The 15,033-nt window shown below is 55.5% G+C and overlaps 2 protein-coding genes across 2 annotated transcripts; one reads left to right on the top strand and one right to left on the bottom strand.

Annotated features, from left to right (window-relative positions):
* Window positions 1–4,109: 4,109 nt before the first annotated feature.
* EsH8_IX_000490 (PLC-like phosphodiesterase) lies at window positions 4,110–5,165 on the top strand (the record flags this gene model as incomplete). Its single annotated transcript, XM_083266826.1, has 1 exon — window positions 4,110–5,165. The coding sequence occupies one exon, from the start codon at window positions 4,110–4,112 to the stop codon at window positions 5,163–5,165; it is 1,056 nt and encodes a 351-aa protein (XP_083130391.1).
* Window positions 5,166–11,198: 6,033 nt separating this feature from the next.
* On the bottom strand, window positions 11,199–14,348 carry EsH8_IX_000489 (uncharacterized protein; the record flags this gene model as incomplete). Its single annotated transcript, XM_083266825.1, has 1 exon — window positions 11,199–14,348. One exon carries the CDS (start codon window positions 14,346–14,348, stop codon window positions 11,199–11,201), a length of 3,150 nt encoding a protein of 1,049 aa, XP_083130390.1.
* Between the last annotated feature and the right edge of the window lie 685 nt (window positions 14,349–15,033).

Raw genomic sequence — 15,033 nt, 5'->3', positions numbered from 1 at the left:
CGTGTTTTCGGAGAAATAACATTCCCTCCCCCCTCTGGTCAGTGGCAGAGGGAAGGAAGGCTGGGGACGTGCCACGATATTCCCCGTTGCGACCCCCGGACACCTAACCCCAAGTCCCGCGACCCCAAAACTACCGATTGAGGGTGTGCCATTCACGGACATTATCGTCGTTCGGTATTAGTAACTCAACTGATGCTCAGCTGCCATGCTTCGACTGATCTAGATATCTGCGTGGCTTCAATACGGCACATGGCTGGTCACCTCATCATCTGCGCCGCCCAACCACTTGACATGTCTAGCACGCCACACTGGGAGGAGGCTGTCGTCTCTGACCGTCGTGTTTGTCCGGCGTCTTGTTAGTAAGCATTTGGGCATGGATACTATGAGAAAACACCACATGATACCCAGTGGTCGTATCATAAGTGCCTCTCGTCCTCGCAGCCGGTCACCGTCCGTAAAGCAGACCAATCCTGCCTAGAGACGCGAAAACTCAATACCAAATAGGCCTCATGCTGCAGGACGCATGCGCGATGCTGCACCGGATCCAGCTGGTCCCCTCTCAACCCTGGCCAAAGTTTGCAGGCCTGGGCGAGGCAACTCCGCGCTGATGATTACAGATTTTTGCCCGGTCCTCTCATTGTTCCCCCAGGATACGGATGCAGCTGCGCACTGGCAATCGGCCGCAGTCGGGACGGGTGGCCTCTCGTGCAGGCCGAGTTGAGCTCCCGCAAAAAGTAAGAACGTAAGCCAGGAAAACTCAATTCGTCATGCGGAGCCGGCGGAGCGAAGCGGCAGCAGTAGCAGCAGGCATACCGCTGGTCGACGGCCTATGGAGAAGCTACGGCCTCGAAAGGCCCGATAGGGAGCAACTTCCACGGGCCCCCATTGCCGGCACAGGGAACAAGGTCTCTCTCTTTTTTTTTCCCTTTCAACCAGATCAGCCAGCCATTCTTCAACATTCTACAAACCCTATCCCGGCCTTTGCGCCATCTGTCGTGCTCATCAACACATCTGCGGCGGACAATTCGAGCTGAAAGGCCTCGGGGACTCGCACTAACGTCTCGGAGTTCCAATGTGCCGACCGCTGGTAGATTCTTGCCTCCACGAATTGCCCCGCCAAGCGAGACGCTGATTCGGACGGCGATCGCCATGGAGGCTCTTGTCGTCAAAACATCAGGGACTGCGCGCGATTGGCGAATGGGTTTAATGAACGCGATGTGCAGTCCCCCCGATAGAGGGGGGGTACGAGAAGGTGGGTGGTATGCATGCATGCATACGAGAGGGATGGGTATGGGCCGGTCGATTAGAGGGATACGAGGCGCAAGCCATCACATGAAGCCGCTGGGCAAGCCGTCCCGAGGGGTACGGCGGCTGGCAAAGCCCCAAGTCATCTTGTCACGGCGGGTAGGAGACAAGAAGGTTTGCACGAGGCATCGGCGTGTTCTTCTTTTGGGCGAAACGAGGAATCAAGTCATGGGGTTTCCGGTTCGTGATACGATCAAGACCCTCGAAAGGGGGGTTGGGAGGGGGGGCACGATGAGGGGAGAGGCGGTTCGCACTCTCCATCGTCGGCTTGCCCAAATGGAACCCTTTTATCGGGTCGCTCGCCGCACTAACAACAACACCAGCCAGCGTTCGCGGGGGCTAGTGATGCACACCCGACGCGGACCAACATACGCGATGATGAGCTGATTTTGGAAACCTTGAGGGTTGTCGGCCGCCTGCTTGGGTCCTCGGTTTGAGGGCTCTGGGCGGCACCTTCTACCGCGCTGGGTTGCAACGAGCAATGTGACCCGTTCATCGCGGTGCATGTTCACTCAAAGGCCTGGCTCTGCGTTGTTCCCTGACTCTCACTTGCTCTTTTACACATCCGCCGACTTGCTACTGGTGAGAGAGGTGAGTAATCAGCATATGCCATCAATCATCATCACGTGCACTAGATGCGGGTGGTCACCCCTCATGCTGCTGAGCGTACAACAGCTCCGGCTTGACGCGCTGAAATCAAGAAAACGTTGGTCAAACTGGCAAAAGAGGCCCAAATCGCTCACTGGAAACATGCCGGCATTTTTGGTGCGCAATGTCGCTAGGTTTCTTGTGAAACTGACAGTAGCTGGCCATGTAATTCGCCCTTCCAACATTTCATCGTTACCCCCGGCAGTGATCCGGTCTGACGGTAGTGGCGTCAACCAACCAGGGAGATGATCCGTCAACTAGCAACTTGGGCGTAATATCTTGAGCCTCACAATCGCCATGATTGACATGCCGACTTCCAACATCACACAGCCGAGTGCGCTGTGGCGACCTGTGGCGACCCCTCTTCATTGATTCACACAAGGAGCCATCTTGGCGCCGGTAGTGTCAACTCAACCAGCAGCGGCCCCGTCAGAGACTGGTCGGGCATCAGACTAACTGCGTCGAGGGATCTCAACCTCGTCGCGCCACTCATGCATCTGCAAGGTCTATAGGTCAATAGAGAGCTGGGGGTTACGTGCGCCTCGCGGCTACCCCGCCAGCCCGCCGCCCATTCCGCAGTGTGTAGCATTTCTATCGACCGAGGGCGGTCTACTACGTGTGTAACCGACGAGCTCTGCGGATAAACCTGTGGCGGAGAAGGGCTTCACGGCATGTCTTGAGGGGCAGGTAGACAGGGCGTCACGTACGCTCCCGCCGAGGTGCAGGCGACGCCTCCTTCGGTCGAGATGCACGGTGGGGAGGACAGATGTACGCAGGTCCGTAGGCGTTGGCAGGAAGCACAGTGAGGGTTTCTCGTCGGTGGCGGGGTGTGAGTCCCTGAGTGAGATGGCATCGTTGATTCCGGAGGTTGGCAAGATCTGGTGCAAGCTGTCCCCCAAAACCCACAACCTGTGATTGGGAGGGCCGGGGGGGAGGGGCTCTGCAGCTCGCAAGCGATCCCCATACCTTATGGAGAATCGGCCGAAAGATCTGGAACCTAACGCGGGCGAGGAGCCACTTTGACAACGATCCCGTACGAAGTAGCGAGCATATCGTAACAGCCCCGATATCCAACCACCTGCCTTTCCAAAACGTGGGGGGGGTGGTGAAAATGATTGTATCATCTACCAGGATGTCGGCATACCAACTGGGCTTCCAGTAACAGGTTTTTGGCCCCCCCTGGTGCCCGGTGTGATTGCACACCGCATGTCCCGAGGTTTCACCTGTTGTCATTGTGCAACCCTCGAAGCCGGGCAGACATGGCGTGGCGGCCAAAAGATGAAAACAAGAGATGCGGGCCATGTATGGACCGGGGCAAATGGTGATCTTACAAAGACCCGACATGATCCAGACACGTACGGATACCGGAGACTGTTATTAGCTCGCGGTAGCCCAAATCGGCCGCGTGCTATTCCGCCGAAGCCGCGCGGGGTAGCGAGTGCCGGGTCCGTCGCCGGGGGGGGCCTGAGCTCTGAGGGCATGGCTTATCTAACACACCTTATCAACTCTTAAGCCAACCGCTATAGTATTTTCTTCTACGCTTCCAACTCGTGTAGTACATGATGCAAGATATCCAGTGAAGCGAGTCAAGTCGCTCGCTCACCTTGACCTCACCGGTCCACCAGCTCCAGACAACAACGCCAGGATCTCACGTGTCCCCAAAACTCAGGGGAAGGGCGCTATGAACCTCCCGCGTCCCGACCAGCGGCGGCCAATTCCGGATAAACGTTGGTGCGGCCTTGGATGTCATACGCACGTGGGCAAGCCACAAGCCACGGGGCTCTCATCCATCGCGACATCTGAACAACGCCCCCTGAAACCGTTGAGAGCGCCGACTGCAAGTGCTGAAGTGCGTTTCGTGTTGAATATATTTCCTGGAACTTTCTCGGGAAGCTCGTCAATTTGACTGGTTTTTGTTTTCTCCATTTGCTTGACTTATTGTCCGGGGCCGCCGCGCCGGGGACTGGGAGAGAGAGAGAGAGACCGCCGGCGACGCAGGAGCTTCCGTCATCCGCGTCTCACCCCGAAGGCGAGCCTCACCCGTGCATTACGGACCCCTCGGGTCCTATTCCGCCCGCCCTCACATCTCACTGCAACCTCACTCACTCACTCGCCCAAGGGCCTTCTCACACTCTCTCCCGCTGCGAGCCGGCAAGATGCGTTTCCACTGCATGCCCCTCATCTATGTCCTCTCCTTTTTCCTCCTCGTGTCAGCCCTCTTCTCAGTCCTGCTTTCGCTGGCGCCCTGCTTCGTCAAGTCGAAGAACCACTGCTACCGCGGCTATGAGTCCCACTACTCCTTCGACGTCGACAGGGCCGACCACGCCGAGTGGATGAGGGCCATCCCGGACGACACGAACATCACCAGCCTCTCCATCCCGGGGACCCACGACACCATGACCTACGACCTCAGCAACCAGGTCTTCCAGTGCCAGAACCACAACCTCTCGTCGCAGCTGCACGCGGGCATGCGGTACCTGGACATCCGCGGCCGCCTGGTCAACGACTCGATCCAGATCTACCACGCGTCCATGTTCACGGGCCACTCGTACGCCGAGGTCCTCGAGACCGTCTTTGACTTCCTGGACGACCACCCCAGCGAGACGGTCGTCATGCGCCTCAAGGAGGAGGGCCGGCCCCTCGGCCAGAACACCATGACGTTCGAGGACGCGTTCAACTACTACCTCCACAACTCCACCATCACGTCCCCGGGGGCCAAGCAGCACTTCCGCACGCACAACCCGCGCCAGCCCTTCCCGACGCTGGGCAGCCTCCGCGGCAAGATCTTCCTGCTGCAGAACTTCCCCTCAAAGGGGCCCGACAGCCCCTACGGCGTCGTCTGGGAGTCCTCGGACATGGTCCTCGAGGACCTGTGGATCATCCCGAGCATCGACCACCTGTACATGAAGTGGGAGGCCATCGAGAACGCCCTCCGCCGCGCCGCCACCGCCAAGCCGCACGCCAACCGGGTGCTGTACCTGGCGCACCTGAGCGCCTCGGTGGGCGTGCTCCCCATCGAGGCCGCCGCGGGGAACCTGAACCGCACGGTGGCCGGCATGAACGACCGCACCGGCGACTGGCTCGCCGCGACGGCGGACCGGGGGGACAGCGGGAAGACGGGCGTCGTCATCATCGACTTCCCCGGCAAGGAGCTGGTGGACGTCGTGCTGGCGCGGAATAGGCCGTTGGCGGACCGGAGTCTCGAGTTGTGAAGACAAGAACAAAATAGAGATTTTTTTTTACCCCCCCCTTAATGATATCATTCTAATTGTCATCGTCGCTGCCATTGTCGTCATCCGCGCATCCTGATACCCCCCCCCCCCCCCCCTCTCCCTCTCCCTCTCTAGCTAACGCAGGGGGAGTGTAGGATCGGGGCATGCTTTGTTGGCAATCTCATTTACTTTCATGTGCTGCCCGTCCATGAGCTACGCCAAACCAGGTAGGTTGCAAATGCAAGCCAACAGCTCAGCCCGCGTCCTCCCCATTCTTGGCGGGGAACTTGATCAACGGGCACATAATCATAATGTACGCACCATACGCACACATACACACACCACATACGGAAGCTGGACACCGCGGACTTTGTTATCACCAAACGTGGGAAGCGAGGGGGGGAGCGGGCCACTCTGGTTCGCGCCCGAATCCGACCCGCCCGAGATGAGGATCTTCGCCGGGTGCGCTAGCGTCGGAAGCCGGGCGATCCGCACTGCCCGAAACGGCGCCGGTGTTAGGATGGGAATATCTTTTTTTTTTCCTTCTTGTCCGACATGCTCACTGTTACTGCTGCCTCCCCGTGTCCAATCACCAATCAGGACCTATGAAACACGACTACCTGCCTTTTCCTGTCAAAAGTCGGGCCGTATAGACAGTGTGCACGCGTCTTTCTGCGAGTAGTATGTGTGCGTGTATATAGGCTTTTGGGGGCTTGCCCAGCGGTACGCCAACCCTCATGCGCTGGCAAACCCCGTCCCCCGCGGCTATGGCATCGGATCTCGATCGTAGACGCAAGCGCATCCCTTCCTGACGCCGCCGCCTTGAAGCTCTTAGATCGTGTGCGTGTGTGGTATTATTATTTTTTTGTTGGTTTTTTCTTTTCGTCCCCCCCACCTCGGCCGTCGTCACCCTCCCCCACTCCCTTTTTCCGGGACCGCTCGCGCCAGCTACGCAAGTGGCGGTTTCACCTTTGGGTTTCCCGAGCTGCCAAACCTGCCAGCCCAGCTTTTCTCCGATCTTTTTGGTGATGGAAACGGGCCTAGTGCAGTTCACATTTTTGCCCGTTTGCTTCCCATTTCCTATTTATTTATTTATAAAAACCTCGCTCATTGGTCCTCCCTTGGTGAACAAACACCGGTAAAGGGATCTTCAGGAACGGGGATACACGGATCGCCTTACTATGGGAATCGGAAGGGGGACGAGGGAGGGGGGGGGCGTTCGCCCATCGGAAATCCCCATTGAAAAATCCCCATCAAAAACACCTTCTACCTCATGCCCTTTTGTCTTTTTCGCCCCCTTCCTCCTCGGGTACCCGGGTCGTGCGCGAGTAATGATTCTGGACCCCTTGGAGGAGCGGAGCTGGATGGATGCGATGCGATGGGACGGGATGGATCGCTTCCAGATTTTTTTCCTTCCACTCTCCCCAAACCAAGCTCTGCCCGCCTTGGCGTCGAATCCCGTCCAGGGCTCTGGGCGTCGAGGGTTCGGAGGGCTTGTTGCCTCGTGCGATGACCCCCCAAGTGCAGTCAAGCTTCCCGAGCCCGCCCAGTAGCCCAGGCACCTAGGGGTGTGTTTGGCTGTTCCTAGTTTAAGGGGTCGGGTGTGTGCGGAAAAGGGGGAGCGGGGGAGAGAATTGGGAACAAAGAGATGGATTATCCGACGTTGACGTCAGGTTACATAATTGCCGGATGACTGAACGGCGCTCGGGTTGCGCGTGCCCAACGAGATAGATACAGAGTGTATGCTAACGATGGCCTAAGAGTTGTTGTCTTGGGATACGGGGTTGACGGCGTTGCTGGCGTGGTCCGGATAGGTCAGTTGATCGACGCCAGGTGCTTGGAACTCGGTCCGTCTGTACTATGCTCAGCTGGGGCTGGGTTCCGTGAAGTGTTTATCCTCCCCCGCACCTCTTCCTCCCCCCTGGAAACGGAACGTGGCTTTCGACGATTGCCATGACGGGCTGCGGCGAGGCAGCAGAAGGGGGAGCGAGCCAACCGCAACCGGCGTGTAACACGTGTCGATCGTTCGTTCCGCGGGAGAAACGTCATCTCTCGGTCTTGGATATGCCCCGATCTGCCAGTCACATGGCACATCTTGCGGGATACTGGACTCGGGGCCAGACAAGGCAGGTGAGAGAAGATGAGTGTGATACACACAATGCCAACATCACAACTTAACGAGGCGAAACCGCCAGCATAAGCTTTGAACAAGTGGCTGATGTCTCATTCGCTGTAGCCCCAGGAATGAACAACACTGCGCTTGATACTTTGTGTAAGACCCTGTAGGGTCTGGCATGCTGTAGAAAATTGTTATCGTTGCTGTTGTGTAGGGGAACTGATAGTATCAGTAGTGCCTGTGTGTGGATGTGATTTTCTTCACATATGTTTTCCAGAGACATGAAAAGCCACAGCGAGGTTGTTGAACTGAAATAAATTGACATTGGGTTGTCTTGTTACCAGACAATTACCTTCATTCTCTTGCAGGCATCTTTGTCCTCTTTGCCATTGCTCGAGGAAGATATCCAAGATGGGTGATCCGACAGCTCAAGCTTTTCGGGTCCTCAAGTTAGAAAACATTACGAGGCTTCAAGAATATTGGTATCCAGACACTTTTAGGAGGATACATCGAGGTAGACATTCCGTCGTTACATTCCTTGCCATGAATCTTTAGGGTGGCACCTAGCTGCCGTGTGCAAATAGCAAACCCTGTTAGTTTCTAATATTACAAAATGTTTTGTTATTCGCTAGGGGCCATGTTGAATGAATGGGTGTAAAAAGAGTTCTCGTTTCTGTTCAATTTGATTGTCCCGTACCTGTCTAGCACCATGTTTGCACGACGACATTATTGTTGAGACTCCAGGCACCATTTTCAGCATCATCATTGGGATGTCGGCTAGGGAGAAATCTACAATGACACGTTGTACTCTTTATAAAGATATTGTCGAAATTTAAGCCGCCAAGAAATGCTTGACATTTGTAATTATAATTGTCATTGGCAGCTCCATCATATTGTCTGTAAAAACATACTTGCCCCAATGATATACAAAAGCAACATAACGGACAGGGGCATATATTCAAAAGTAGAAATTAGCATGAGATAAAAATGTCGAGCTTACCGCATGAGCAGAACCGTGAGGCAAAGTTAGCAGTAGTTCTGTTGGGGCGATTTATCGCGACTGGATACTGGTTAGGATTCATTTTGATACGAGTTTCATTGGACTGCCGTGCCAACCAGTCAAATTTCAATACTGGGTTGATGTTTTTTGTGTGTCTGACAGGGGATATCAAAAGAAGAAGCCATTTCGGTGAGAGTCATGTGAGATAAGTAGGTTGTCCCGACTTGTTGACCCAGTTCTCAAAGGATCTAGGGAGGTTAAAGACTAGTGACGGCGAACCGTTTACCTGTTGTTACCAAACAACTAATTGTAGCTCCCCAGTCCTAGACCAACTGCCTCGGAGATCTGCTAGCTGGCCGTTTCATTGGAAGTGTTTCTGGTCTGAGACCGAAAGTGCAGACACAACGGCAAGAGAAAGATGTTATTTTGACACGCGTTTCTTTTCCTATTAGAAGAGGCATATAATCAATCGTTGCATGTAAGCTGCGTTACTCGTAAACTTCGGGCTAATCTCAAGAGAAGAGTTCTCCATTCTGTATTCGTAATCATGTGCGATTGTGTTTCCGTTAATGTCTTTTGTAATAAATGAAGTTTGCAACTTGAGACATTTCTGAGGACGTCATTTAGGGGTTTCTGATTTCAGCGGAACGGTGAGCAAGTGTACATATGCCCAGCATATAAAACGGCTATTCCAGCGAAACATGTCTGTCGTATTCAACGGGTAAAAAAAAATGCCAATGGGGTTGCTCCTTCGAATATAGTTTTTCCAGATAATTAGTGTCACCCTCTTTTCCCAGCTTCTCTTTCCGTCTGGCTCTGATAATGGTACTCGTCTCTGCTAGAAGTATAAATCAAGATGTGTCTTGTAGAAGAAACGAAAGCCCCTAAATACCTACTTCAAGTCGGAAAGGGTGTGGGGTTTGATTCGTGCGAGACATTTTCTAGTGTCAGCTGTGGCAGTGTTGGAATTGCAAGGTTTTTGAGGTGTGCTTAAGATCTATCAACTTCCCATGGTCGCGAACGATATAATATTATAAAGGAAGAGCTATATAGATGGCAACATAGTAATGTAGAGGAAAAGGGAGATATGAATAGTTTCATCAGAGTTTCTCTCATAACGAATGCCATTGCTTTATGATTTGACTTACACGTGCGCACTATTGTAAATGGGGAGGTGAAAGTGTATGTGGTTATTCTACCAAACCGATGTCCCGTCAATTCCAGTCCCGAGCGCCTTGTGATGAATGTGTGGTAGAGGTTAGATACGGAGAGGAATCAGATCACCACCGTGCGTTTGTAATCTAGACTGTTCGGGTTTCCGGGGCTTGCTTCCGATCATATCCGCCTGGGAAACTAGTAATGTTCACTGAGGTACTGTTGGACTGCCCAGCCAGAATACGGGTAGGCGGTCAGGCCGCGGGAAGCGGCAGCATTCGGACCCGGAGATTCTACCTCCGGGCTGCCAACGGCGATGTCTTCAACTGCTGCTTCCGCTGCCTACCTCTACTTTCTTCCTTCTACAACACACAATTAACAGAATACAGTACCAGTTTTGCTCTTCGATCTTTGCTTTACCGCCCCCGTACGGGTATCCTGTGATACCAACAGGTGCAGCTATGCTGTATGCTAAACTCGTCCTGTTTTGGGGGAAGAGACCTCGTTGCCGTCTGCTTGCTCTTGCTACTCTGTATAAACCTTGACAAAGATGGGCATAACGAGAGGCTGATTTAGATTTCGCCATACATCAACTACTACTTCGGCGCGGACCCCGTCTTTAACCCCCCTCTTCGTCCCCATCTTCTGCCACCGCCTCTTCTACACTCGTTCAAAGTTTCCACGCACCGCTACTGAGGCATACCGCGCTCGAAACTCTGCGTCCCTACGGAGTCCGACAATAATGGCCGTGTTATGCTTCGTTGCCAGCAAACAGCCAGCCATAAACCACACCGTCTCCTCGCTCACTCTTCCAAGACCACTTCATGCGTAGACGACACCAGAAAGGGCCACCCTCGATACCCTCGTGGCCGACCGCGGGTTGTGATTGTACAAGGGTAATCCTTCAGCAGGATGCGATGCCTCGGACATGCCCCAGTTTGATAAAGCGGAACAAGAATCTTGTCGGTTTGAAATGCTTTGAAATGTTGTGGGAAATAATACAAAATATAAACGCTAGCCAAACTCGGGACCTCGAGAATACGGGCAATGTATAAACACTTTCACCAAGCTCGGGTTTCAATATCCATCCATACCCGTCACCTTGAGCCTGGTAAACAGAAGGTAATGATATTCTACCTCAAGAACCTCGCGAACCCCTCCACAGATACCTTACAATCCTAACCCCCACCCCCCCTTTCCCCATAATCCCTGCTTGATCTCAAGCAAAAACGATCGATGTTAAAGAAAAACCAAACACGGAAGCGACAGGCAAGGGGCCACGAAACCGACAACCAGCTCCTTGTTCCCCGTAAACCGAACTTGCCCGCTTGCTGAGCAACAGTCGCACAAGGGTAAGTAAAATAATACAAAATACCCGCCCCGCCGTCCCGAGTTCCCAGTATCCCTTCGCGCCAAAAAAAAAAGAAAATGTCCTGGTACCAAATCCATGTATACAATGAGTCGCCTCCCTTTTTTCTCCCTCGCGATTCAAAGAATGCGAACTCCCATCCCTGCCCTGGTTCTGCCAGTGTGAGGCTTCAAGGCCTCCAGAATAGAGCGTCACTGGCACCGCTAACGACGCCCGAAACTCCGTATTTTGGAACCCAATTTATCATGTGGCAGACGCACTGTCTGCCGTGGTATTTGGCATCGAACCATCATTCGTAGGAGTCTCGCCTCGTGATCCCGTCAGCGTGGCGGGAGCAACGGAAGAGAACGAGTTGAACAAAGAACAGGAAGAAGAGGAACGCCCCCGCGACACCTAGCCGAGTGACGGACTGCTCTCCCTACTCCTAGACTCGAAGCTCTCCACCATCTTCAACACCCTGGTCCGAGGCCTCGCCACGCTCACCACCTCGGCCGTGCGGAGCGTTAACGACGGCCGAGGCTCCGTCGAGTCTTCCCTGCTGGGGAGCGGGTGGTTGTGGCCGTGTGTATCGTCGTCCTTCGGGGGCGGTAGGTGCAGTAGCCTTCTTCCGCGTACTGGCGATCCTGTACCGGGAGACTCGGGCCTCCTCTGTTCCCTATGACCTTCGTCCCCAATGTCAATCTCTTTGCCCTTCCCCTTGTCCCTATACTCCTCCTCCAGGGCTCTTTTCTCCAAATCCGCATGCAGTCTGTCGTCGTCATCTAGCTCGTCCTTCTCTGGGTCCACCAGAATAGCCTCCTCCTCCCTCTCAATCTCGGCGTTGACAACCCTCAACCTCTCCTTGGGTACGGTGAACATGACCTGAACCAGCCGCTGCTCGACCGCCTTTTCGATGTCCCACTCGTCCAAGGACTTCTGGTCAACGTCCCAGTCGTGGCGGCCCTGCTTCCTGCGCAAGAGCTCGGCGCCACCGATTCCTGACAGTCCGACCAAGCGCGGCTCGTAGTCAGAGCTGACCTGATCCAAAGATAGGCGCTGAGGGCTCTCCTGACTACTCGAATCAGATGGATCATTGGCGGTGCTGAAGACCCGTCTAAGACTGCCCAGCCAGCCGAGTGACCTGCGGGGCTTGTGCTTGCTCGGACTGCTGGGTACATGAACAAAGTCCTCCTCCTCGTCAGGCCGATGTGATCGGAGGAGAAGAGAGGGGCCCTCGGCTTGGAGGGCATTAAATGTGGTCTTGGCGGTTGAGAAGGTGTGGCCGCTGCTGCCCGAAGAAGATGAAGTGCCAGCGCGGTTGTCGGTGATAATGGTCAGGTTGTTGGGGCCTACACTGTTCCGCCGAGCAGACGTCGAGCGCGTGGGCACACTGATCGCACTCCGAGCGGACTCGGACACGTTGCTGGCCGTTCGCTCATCGTCGGCCACGGATCGAGCTGAGCGCATTGACTCTCGCCGTGTGGGAGAAACTCGGTTGGCGCGGCGAGAAGGCATCCGCGCGAGGAGTGCCTCGGCGGCATCGACATCGGACTGCCAGTCCTGCACCTCCGGGTCCCGCCTCAGGAGGGCCTCCGGACTGGGTGTCATGGAATTCCGGTTGCCGGGGATCAGCAAGGGCACGGAACTCGTCGGCGTCGTAAAGGGATCGACGTGCCCGGGTGTTGTGGGCGTGCCGGGCTCCTGACCTCTCTTCCTGGAAGCCCTCGCATTGTTTCCATGCTCCGGATCGTCCTCGTCCGCTTCGTAGATTGGGTGAATGTGGCCCGGCGTATTCAGATTTGCGGCTGGTTGGTAGGCGCCCCTGGCAGCACGAGGAATGGGTTTGCGTGGAATCAGCAAGCCGGGCGGCTGGTAGGCACCTTGGCTTCCTTGGTTGCGGTTCATTCTGAGCGATTCGTATCCCAATGATCTCTCGCCTGTTTCGTAGGGGTCGTGGCCTCCAGTGTACCAACCATGACTTGTCCAGGGGAATACCGATCCGTCGTCTCGCTCCATCATCTCGTCATCCGGGTGCAAATATCGTGCTGCATCTTGCGCTAATGACCGCACCGTCTCGTCCCTTGCCTCCCTCTTCTTCTTCAGATGCCTCCTATAACAGAAATAGACCAAGAAAGCGCCAAGGACTGCAGCGAGCCCAACGCCCAGGCCAACACCGAGCCCGACTTTCTTGATGTTATCATCCCCACTGGAGCTGCTACTGCCGGATCCGTTCGAAGAAGTGTCGTATGTTGGGTTCGAGTAGCTGGAGGACCATGACATCGAGGTCATGTTCAGGAACCTGAGTCCGTTGCCGCTCGACTGCCTCTTCGCTTTCGACCCCGAACTCGTGATTTCGTTTCCTCCGTACACCATCATCACGTTTCCGGGTAGTATCGCTGCGCCGTGGCCAAAAATGCCGTCATCGGGCTGTTGAGTTGGTATCGACCAGGTCCAGTCACCGTACGTATCGCCCAATTTCAGGAGCGCCAGCTGCGGGGATGCAGCTTGGGACACGCTGCCGACCCAGCCGCCTAGGATAATCAACGCGGTTCCATCTTCATTCAGCACGGCCGTGTGGCCCGATCGGCTCTCGACGCTTTCGGAAGCCTCGCGCTTCTTGACGTCCTTGATCGCGAGTTCGTTGCTGCCGACGCGCGCGGCACCGACGGTTGCGAAATTCCACGATTCCTCTGGCAGACTCCAGATGGCGGCCGAGCTCATGTTGATAAAAGCCTGCTGCGTGTGGCCGCCTAGCAGAACATAGCGGTTCTGCTGTGTCACGACGCCGGATCGGTTGGATATGGAGGGGCTCAGGGGCGTAAAGGAGAAGCCCGCCTCGGGGAAGGCAGGGCCTTTTCCGGAGACGAAATCCGCCGTGTAACCTGCAGACCCGTCGTCCGAGGGGGCCACTCGAAGCATCGATTTCGTATAAGTCCCGTTCCCTTGCCACAGAGATTCATCCGTTGTCGGGGCTAGGCACATGCCGCCGTACGAATATAATACGGGCTCGGACATTGTTGGCGCAAGGGTCGCCGAGAAGGTGATGCCGGCTCCAAGGGCATAGGGGCCTGCGTCCGAGTCCGCGGTGCTCGGCAGCGTCGCCGCGGTCTTGTGCCATGATGGGGAACTGTCCGAAGCCCCCGCCGCCGCTGGGGTATATGTCCAGACATCGTAGCCCTCGGCCGTCATGCAATCCCCCGCCTGTACCACAATCGTCCCGTTGTCTGCCATCGTGGGAAGGAAGACTGTTGTCTCCGTCGCATCATCGAGGAATGGCAAGCTCGCTGATACGGTCTGGAGGCTTGCGGCGCCGTCGACCGTCGCTGTGATGTTGACTGATAACAGCTCGACGCCGCTGCTGCCGTGGTGGAAGATGTAGGCGAGGCCATTGCCGCTGCCATTGCTGGGCGAGCCTGGGAGTGCCGATGAGAGCAGGACTGTTGTTGGGATGTAAGGAAACGTCTGCTGGGACGAGGCCAGAGAAGCGAAGAGGAGTGCGGCGAGGGCAGGCGTCCGGATAGCTGCCTCGGTCGCGCAGGCCCACCGGGCGACTGTCGTGATCATGATCGTCCGTAAAAGTTGTCGTTTGCGGCGTGGTCCGTCCACCCGGTCGTTTGTGTATCGTATCCGCCGACCGCTGAGCGGTGGTCAATTCATGGTCTGTCTCCTCCTTTGTCGCCAGTCGTTTTCGTCATGAACCGCGATGCCCTCTTCGATGCGATGATGTTAAGTCTGGGTCTAGAACGCCGTGTCAACAAGCAGGCATTCCTTTTTTTTCCCTCTCTTCGATCCCCGTTGACTAGCTGGCTACGGGAATGGGCCTCGATGCGTTGGCGAGAAGTGATAAGCGTAAGGGAGAAAAGCACGGGGCATGCGCGAAAGAGGAGGCCAGAGCTGGGTATGATGGAGAAGGACCCCGGACGGCGATAGATTAACCGATGACGAGCAAATCGAGGGGTTGGGGCCTTCGGCTGGTGTCTGTGGGTTCACAAGGTATCGGTAGAGAAGAAGCAGGATGTCAACAAATCGAAAGTCGGGATGGACAGGGGGGCAACGAGGGGCTGGTGGTGGTCCCGGTGGGAGGTGCATGCCGTTAAACAGAGCACCAAGGAACGGCAGCCGACCCGCAAGTATTCGTCGGGGCCGCGCACCCCAAGGCCAGCCGAGGGGGCTAGAACAATGCCGTCTGCGCCGTAGGTTGGCAGAGATGGGATGATGGGCCAATGGGTGGTCGTCAAATGGCATGAGG

This window comes from Colletotrichum jinshuiense, chromosome 9 (genome assembly GCF_051148585.1).
Source record: "Colletotrichum jinshuiense chromosome 9, complete sequence".
Lineage (NCBI taxonomy): Eukaryota > Fungi > Ascomycota > Sordariomycetes > Glomerellales > Glomerellaceae > Colletotrichum > Colletotrichum jinshuiense.
This window is presented reverse-complemented; position numbering and strand designations above follow the sequence as displayed.